This window comes from Brachyistius frenatus, unplaced genomic scaffold (assembly GCF_029030835.1).
Source record: "Brachyistius frenatus isolate BFR_SWC_R1_liver_20210118 unplaced genomic scaffold, ASM2903083v1 Contig_14, whole genome shotgun sequence".
NCBI classification, from domain to species: domain Eukaryota; kingdom Metazoa; phylum Chordata; class Actinopteri; family Embiotocidae; genus Brachyistius; species Brachyistius frenatus.
In genome coordinates, this window is record NW_027210613.1 from 1,635,520 (window position 1) to 1,644,352 (window position 8,833).

Below are 8,833 nucleotides of genomic sequence, written 5' to 3' on the forward strand. Positions count from 1 at the left end.
TGATTTACAGCATCCTACAGGATGTATGTTTTCACCAGTTGTGAATGGTGGCATTGTAGTGATTTTGGCCTACTATACAGTTTGGTGCATGTGCTTGAGAAGAAATGTGACCCCCTTTTTAAATGGAAGAGGAAAAAACGATGGAGTGATAAAAAATATCTTTCTCCATCTCATCTTTCCCTGGAGGTCTGCCTCCCCCGGCTTTCATCCGGTAGCCGGGGGGAGAGACAGGGTGCAGGGAGGAGAGAGAGAGAGGGAGAGAGAGAGGAGGAAAAGGAGAGGAGGCAAATAGAAAACACAAAGAGGTAAAAATATAGAAAGATAGAGATAATGGATGGGTCAACTGTGAGTGAACAAAACGAGAGATTTAGGAGAGGAACGAGGTATCATTCAATCAATTACTTCCCATCTCTCTTCATGAATGATCCGCAGTCACTGGTAGGGTTTAAGGAGGGATGCGGCTCTCTCTGTTTCCCTCACCCCTCCTCATTTCCTCTCATTCCATGTGCACTTGTGCCCCTATATAACCTCTGACACAGACACCGTCTCTGTCATAGCTGTGTTAGGTGGATAGGAAGCAACAGATGTCTGTGACTCTGTGTTACTTGTATTTCATTTGTTATATGGCAGATTTTGTTTTAGATAATTTTGTGCATTTTATTAGATAGGCATTAAAGTATTGTGTTCAGTTGGGTTTGTCAGCAGAGTTCTGATTTGAGGTGTGACCGGAGCACAGGTAAAAATGATGAACCAATCAACCCTCGTCCTGAGAGCGGCCTCGCTGCTGCTGCTGCTGGCGTACAGCACAGGTAAGATCTGTGGACATTATCAGTGGTTTTAGCCAGAGATGCAGTGTTTTGATGATATACTTTGATACACACCATTTTTCTGAAAGACTGAGACTGTGAACAAATGTAAGCTGGTCAGCGTAAGCAGGAAATAATTCATGAGATAACTTTTATTGGATTGTTGTTCTTAAGAGTCCGTGTCTGTATAAACAGGAAAAACACAAGTTTTAGCTGGATTTTACCTGTTTTACAGTTAGAAAAAGATAAACTGTTGTCATCATGGTCAAGTCCTTGGACTTAAAAGTGTAATTCTTATTGTTAATTTGTTGCCAATGTTAGCTGGGAAATCTTAAAGAAGAGACAAAGAGTTCATAAAAAAGTGAGGATAACTTTTTTCTGGACATTTTTAAACAAGGCTTTGTGCATGTGAGTCTAAATATGATCAGACCAGTGCCTTGGACCACTAAACACTTAATAGTAAGCAAAAAAGTTACAATCAGTATAGAACAACATATTTGGTTTGGATCAGTGGACAGGTGATGTCCTCTCAATGTCTTCTGTTTAAGAGGAAAAAGGTGCAAAAGAAAAACACAAATCCTCTCTTGTTCTCTCCTTTAGATGCTAAGATGGAAATTGTTATAAGTAAGCAAGATTTCCGTGTGGGGGAGGAGATCTCACTGTTGTGTAAAGGTGAGTCATTATTTTCTATTTGTTGACTGATGAAACGTGTTTATTTGAATGTAACTATTCATCCATCTATAATCAGCTTAAACGTCTTCTTAATATCTTATAATAAGCCTCCAGATACATTTTCTCTCCTTGTTTTCCTTCTCCTGTCCTCTCCCAGCTGGAGGAGATGGAGATATAACATGGATAAAAAATGGGGAGGACATAGATGATGAGGAACTTGTGAAACGCTTGGATGAGTCGTCCTCTAACGTGTTAATTAAGAAGGCGACGATGCAGGATGCAGGCAGCTACACCTGTCAGTGTGACTTCGAAAGTGGACACAGCGACAACGTTCAGACGGTGGTGTTTGTTTATGGTAAGAAACAATTGGCTACACACACATACCTGAGTGACTTTGTTGCTTTATTTAATGGAAAGTAGACATTCTGACCTTTATCCTCTTCTTTCAGAGGGCCCATCATTTGTCAGCACCAGCACCTACCATGAGTTTCTGGAGGGCAAAAATGGGATGGTGCCTTGCCCGGTGACTGGACAGCCAACAGTGGATGTTCACTGGCTCCAAGACAACAAACAAATCTCATCTAATGGTAAGACCAGCACCCAGGATGAGGGGCTTCCCTGCATGATTAAGGGTTATTTTACCATTTAAAAAGTTGTCCACATTTTTTAAACTTGCGAAGGCTTTGTGTGGTATCTACACTCTACTCTGTAATCAACACTAAGTGCAACTATGACAAAGAATCTGAAAAGCTTATGATAGCAGCATATTTCTGACTACATGGTTGATGCCAAGATGGCTGGAGGGCTGACAGGACAGACACTAAACAGCTCAGCTTAGTGCTGATTGCGCTTTAGATCAAAAACTCCCATTGTTATAAACACACTATAATCTTCTGTACCATTTCAGTCATATAATTTAGTTTATTGGACATATTATTTTCACGTATATTTATAAAGTATCAGTTTAATCTAAAAAAACACCAAATATTTAATTTACATTCAGTGCACTGAATTATAATAAACTAAGTGAGTTATTATCATTCTTAAAGCTGCACGTATGAATATTTTTATGTTAAAAGTAGTTCCAAAAACGATGTGTAATATAAACGGAGCCTATCATAGTGACTGATTATCGTCCGCTTCAAAAGAGAAAATCAATTTAAGTCACAAAAATGTAAACATTTTAGCATGTCTCAGTACTCTGTGACAAATTAAATCCAAACCCTTAATAAAACCTGACATGTCCAAATCTTTACAGTGATTCAAATACAGTGTGTTTGAGTAAACACTTACTTTTTGTCCATAATGAATTGCTGTACACACTGCAGACATAGAATCAGATGTAAATACAGATATGTTTCTGAAGCATACATATGTAATCCAGGATTTTTGGTTTGTTTCTCATAGTTCTGTCGGTGTGGTGAAGTAGAAAATGTTCTTACTTTGTCCAGCCGTTGTAACATCACTCAAAAATGGACATAGCCAAGAAACATGACTTTGTGTTTACCTCTTTTAATCTCTCTGTCTCTATATTTCTCTGCTGCCCTTTCTCACCTCAGGGGGAATGCGTGTGCATCAGATGGCTGACAACACAATCTTCTTTAAAAATGTGACGCGAGAGGACGCTGGGACATACGTGTGTCGTGCCCAGATCGAAGGAAGGCCAGTTCATAAGGAGCAGTCTTTCTCTGTTGTCGTCAATTGTTAGTATCCTTTTTTACTCTAACATTTAAATGGTGTCCAGTGGTTTAAAATATCATTGCTCTGGCATATTTTACTTGAAACAGAACATTTTGTTAATGCAAATCTAAAACTTGTTCCCCTCCTGCAGCTCCCCCTACTGTACGCCTGAGAGAAGAAGTAAAAAAAGTGCTGGCTGGACCTGAAACCAATGTCTCTTTGTTGTGTTTGGTGGACGGTCTACCAAAACCCATCATCAACTGGACCATGTAAGACCTGATTTTTGTTGCCTCATGTTAATAATGTACAAGCTCAATGAAAGCTGAGCTGAAACTGTTCTCTCTCTCTTTAAAAGCAGAGCAAAAGTCAAAACACTAAAAAGCCTGTTTTATTTCAACAAGGTTTTGCGTTGCAATCATTTTTTTCCCCTTTATGTTCAGTTCATATGTTTTTCATAAAAGATCAGGAATGTATTTTTCTTTAATTACAACCTCGCTAGATTTACCATCGTCGCCAAAACTGTCACTTTGTGTTGATATTTAGGCGAGTGCCTCTGACTCTCCTGTTACTAATGTAGTGTAACATGTCGTCTGTGGGGGGAGCAGAGTGCATGTGTCCAAGTTCTCTGTTTTTGTGTGCAAAACAGAGGCAAAGAAATATCCTCATCAGTTTTAGAAGCTGCCTCTCTGCCTCCCTCTTGTGGCCTCTCTCCTATCATAACACCTATCAAACTCCACTGCCTCATATTTTGAGTCCTTATAAGTAACAAATTACTTCACATTAACTTGTATTTTGCTTTTTATTTCCTACTCCCAGGCCGGTGACATTTGATGCCTCCCATCATCAGTTCAACTCAGACCGCAGCCAGCTGACTATTCAGTCTGTTGTCAGGGCCGACTACGGAGAGTACATCTGCACCGCCACTAACAAGATAGCTGAGAGCAGTGCCACATTTATGCTTCATGTTTTTGGTTGGTTGCGCCTTTGTAATAATTTGGAAATGCATTTATTTAAGTAATTTTTCATGTCATGCTGATGGATCTGTCTGACTCCAGAGGCCCCCGAGGTGTTTGTGCCAGCAGAGCAGCAGCGTGTGTTGCTGGGTGAACGTGTATCCGTGTCCTGTAACGTGTCTGGTCATCCTCAGCCTGACCTATACTGGCTCAACAAGCACAATGGACGCACACTGGTAAGAGTGTACAAGCATACACACTTACACTGTTACAAAATGTACTGTTTAAAATGAAGATCATGCCTCTCTTTGCTATCTATAACTGTGGCTATGATCTGTGGTTTAAACAACAGTCATTTACTACTTATAACATTGACTGACAAATTTGGCACTGAGTATTCACATTAACAGACATTATTGTGTGTGATTTGTACCGTAATGATGCGGCTCTGTGCATGGAGTCTGGTTTTTATATGTGGACCTCTTTGTGATAAATTGTACTCTATTATGTGATTTGTGTCAGAACTTTCTTCTCTTCCTCTTTGTCAGGATTTAACTTCTGGTCATATCCGTGTGGTGGATGGTGTGTTGGAGATTGATGAGGTAATGCCCTCTGACGGGGGATTGTACTCCTGCATGGCTGTCAGCATTTCTGGAAATGCATCAAGAGACGTCGCAATATACAGTAAGACTTTGCGTCTGTCTTTCAATTGGGAAAAAAGTTAAAGGAAGGAAGTGTAGATTCATTCTTGTAACATCCATTGCCCACCCTTCCTCCCGCCTACAGCCCAGCCCGGTCCACCTCACTACATATCGGTCTCTCCGGGTCCAATCTCAGTCCTCTTCTCACTCAAAACTCTACCTGTCAATGGAGGAACACAAATCACAAGTTTTGTCCTGCAGTGGAGACAAAGTCCAGCAGAACAGTGGAAAGAGACCACAGTCCCAGCTTCAGGTATCATCTGCTCTGCACGAAGCATCAGTCATCATTTATACTTTAATCTGTTTACACCTCAAACTCACATAAATAAACAGTAGCAGTTAATTGTATACATTACCTGATGCTAGTTTTTTTTGTATGTGTTTGTGTGCTTTTGTAGCTCCACTAGCAATCACGTCCCTCAAGTCGTACACGTTGTACACAGTGCGTTTGGCTGCCCTGAATGCAGTGGGAGTGGGACAGTTCTCAGACACAAACAGCGTTCGCACCCAAGGAATACGTAAGTTCTTAGCACACTAACAACACATCAGCTATAAATCCCTCAAAACACATACAAAATCCTGAGTTCATGCCTTGTAACATATGTTTATACACCCGTAGGAAGATGTGAATTATTTATTGTACAATGTGTGTGTGTGTGTGTGTGTGTGTGTGTGTGTGTGTGTGTGTGTGTGTGTGTGTGTGTGTGTGTGTGTGTGTGTGTGTGTGTGTGTGTGTGTGTGTGTGTGTGTGTGTGTGTGTGTGTGTGTGTGTGTGTGTGTGTGTGTGTGTGTGTGATATTGTGTGTGTACTAAGTAAAGCTCCTCATCTGCTGTCACTATTTTTTTCTTGTTAATTTCTCATGCAACCAACATCATAACATGTTCATGCCATCATCTTCTGCTGCCAATGACACCATGTAATTCACTGTCACCCACTCAAAGGAGGTAAAGTACTCACAATTATTTACTAAACCAAAAAATGCAATTGATAGTTGTTGTTGTTTTTTGTCACTTCTAAATTTGGTTATAATTCTCTCCTTTCTCTCTGCCTCCTGCCTGTAGGTGAACCAGACACGCCAGTTTTGTCATCTGATAGCATGAAATTAGACAGAAACTCTTTCACCATCGCTCTTAAACAGACAGATGATGGTGGGACCCCTGTGCAGCACTTCAATATTCGATACAGACAGGTGAGAGACGGTATGAGTTCGTCTCTGTGAAATCCTTCAATCAATCAATTTCTCAGTGACTGATTCTTTTTGTCTCCTCTGCTCTTCTTAAACAGGACACAGAAGGGCAGTGGAAGGAAATGCAGCTGTCACCTACTGTTGATTCTGTCTCCCTCAAAGACTTGTCTTTTGGCTCTGACTATCAACTGGAAGTCACAGCAATCAATGCTAATGGTTCCTCTACACCCGCCACCTTTAACTTCACAATTGCAGAAAAGTCTGGTATGTGGCCTCCCAATCTCTGCACCATAGCTAGAAAGATTATTTTTTATTTATGGTACATTATAGAAGTATATATTCGAATATTTTACTTGCCAGAATATAGATGTTTGAAATACTTTCAGTTTGGTCATTTACAGCCTTTTTCCTCCTTTCTTTCTCTTCTGTTAAAGTGAGCATGACCAAAGGCAGCGTGGTTGGCATCGTCATGGTGATCTTCCTGGTGGTGTTCCTGATGGTAGACGCCACCTGCTGCTACACAAATCGCTGCGGCCTGCTCATGACTATCGCTGTCAAACTCTTTGGAAAAAAGGTTCCAGGCCTCAAAATACTTGAAGAAGGAGAGGGGTGAGTAGATGTTTGGATGTTCAGTCTGTGAGAGGTATATTTTATAAATCATATATTTCTGTCAGTCTGTCATCATTGTAATTCAAATATTTGTTATTTGTGTGTGTCGCGGCTGCAGAGAAGTAAAGATGAAGGGTATGTCTACTTCAAGAGGCAGTTTGCAACAGGCTGGGGTTCAGACGCTCAACAAGGAGAGTGATCAGATCACAGAGGTCACCTGCGACAAGGCGCCCCTCACCAAGCATGAGTACGTTCATACATAGATAGTCCATCAAGTGCAGACAAACAAAAATGTTAAGAATAACATTGCTCTATATTTAATTTTTTAGTCCATTTCAATTCTCTACCAATTTATTTCAACACTAACAATAATTTCCTTCCCACAGGAAAACACAACCACATAGAAAACTGCCAGCTGCTGATGCATGAGACAAAAAAAAAACCTGAAGAAACAGGAAACAAAGTGTAAATAACAAGTGCTAATGTACTGAATAGACAACCAAAGAAGAAGTCAAATAATGACTGTGCCAAACAAGCAAGCGGTCAAACATACTGACACATTGTAGGAGACTGAATGATTTTGCCTGAGTGTGTTGATACTGGGCTCATCCAGACCTCCGTGCTGTTGAAATGAGAGGACAGTGAGGTGGTGTGCAGCCTCTCCTGACATGAAGACTGACAGAGGCTACAGGCAGGAGGTATTTTTGTTGTTTTGTTTGCTCCCATTTAGACTAGTGTGACCAGGTGTCCCACTTTATGTTATCCCACATATTGAGATAATGTCCCACATTTTGTTTGCAAAAGTCAACAGTGCAGGACAGATGCTTTCCAAAAATCGGTCTTTTTTTCCGAAGTCTACGAAGAAAGGAGGGAGGGCTGTGCTCGATGTCAATCAAACTGCACACATGTGGGTCCAGTGCAGGTTCGTCTGTCACGGTCTGTGCTGCCCTCACTAGCTTCTTTTTAGCTTACTGTGAGTACTTGCATAATGTGGGACTTGTTGCAGTCAAATATATCATATTTTCTTCACATGCTAAAGGCTTAACCTGGATCCTGCAGTCTATTGTGTGTGTTAATTTTCTAAGTTGGTCATACATATACAAATTTTAGACAGCAATGTTAATGTTTCCCACATTGTCCCACACTCTTTGCCCCTCATTCAGTTTGTTGGGATCTGATCATTCTAATGTTGAATAGTTCAAAAGATAAATGTCCTCCTACAGGCTCATCTGAATGTCTGCGTTTTACAGGTTCATATTCTTTTTCTTACTATGTAATTTTCAAATTGCTTTTTTGTAAAAATAAAATAAAAGTCACAACTAATGTTTACCTGCTGCATCTGAATGTCACACAAAGCGTTCTTCAAAGCTCTTTTTTATTGTAAGTAACATTTTCTTACCGTTGCATTGAAGCAGCTCTGCTAACAGTGTCATTGACAGAACATCATATTTTTTTTATTGTACAAATACTGATACTGCAGCTTTATGAGCAATTTAAATGGAAATATATCTTCAACTAAACCCAACTAATCCCGATGTAAAAACGTGCTGATATTTATTATTTTTAAGTGACACTATAATCAAATGAGAGATGTTCAGTCTGAGAGGTTTAGAATTGAAAACCATGTTTGATCAAGCTTTGCTGTGAAGCACTTTGTTGTGATGATGTTTGAATGGTCAGAGGCAAACAATGACCACTTAAGGGTCCTGTAATTAAAAGCCACTCTCATTCTGAGAACCTCCTTTAAAGTACCTGTAATAATAGTCATTATTTACGACAAATGAAATGGACTAACGTAAGTTATTTTGTATTTATAGCCATATTCTTATTTACAGGTAACATATATGTTACACATGAAAATATGTATTTAACTCTTGCAGCTTTTTCTGTACTTTGACAAAAACGGTATGCATGTTTGCAGATTACCTGACCAGATCAATGAAGTGATTGTGACAATGTAATATTGTATTTAACACTGTACATGGTTCCACATGTTACATCTTTCATCTTTGTGGTTGATAAACCTTAAACTCTGAAACAGTTTTATGTCTTTTTTGCTCACCAAATGATTTTTTTTAATCATATTTTCGCAGCACCTACGTCACATGCAGTAAAATCAGAATTACTGGAATCTACTCAGAGAGTTGAAGAAAGATTAACTCCAAGGCAGGATTTCTGATCACATGTACTGTGACAGTGGTTTCACAGTTCATTGAACATCATAT

The 8,833-nt window shown here is 39.8% G+C and overlaps 1 protein-coding gene across 1 annotated transcript; it reads left to right on the forward strand.

Annotated features, from left to right (window-relative positions):
• The first annotated feature begins 571 nt into the window (after positions 1-571).
• Positions 572-8,646, forward strand: ncam3 (neural cell adhesion molecule 3). The gene is made up of 16 exons (XM_069693105.1): positions 572-809; positions 1,407-1,478; positions 1,636-1,833; positions 1,928-2,065; positions 3,038-3,181; positions 3,310-3,427; positions 3,975-4,129; positions 4,214-4,347; positions 4,660-4,795; positions 4,898-5,065; positions 5,211-5,330; positions 5,875-6,002; positions 6,098-6,263; positions 6,434-6,608; positions 6,727-6,855; positions 6,995-8,646. Exons 1-16 carry the CDS (start codon positions 743-745, stop codon positions 7,035-7,037), a joined length of 2,091 nt encoding a protein of 696 aa, XP_069549206.1. The 5' UTR covers positions 572-742; the 3' UTR covers positions 7,038-8,646.
• Positions 8,647-8,833: the final 187 nt, after the last annotated feature.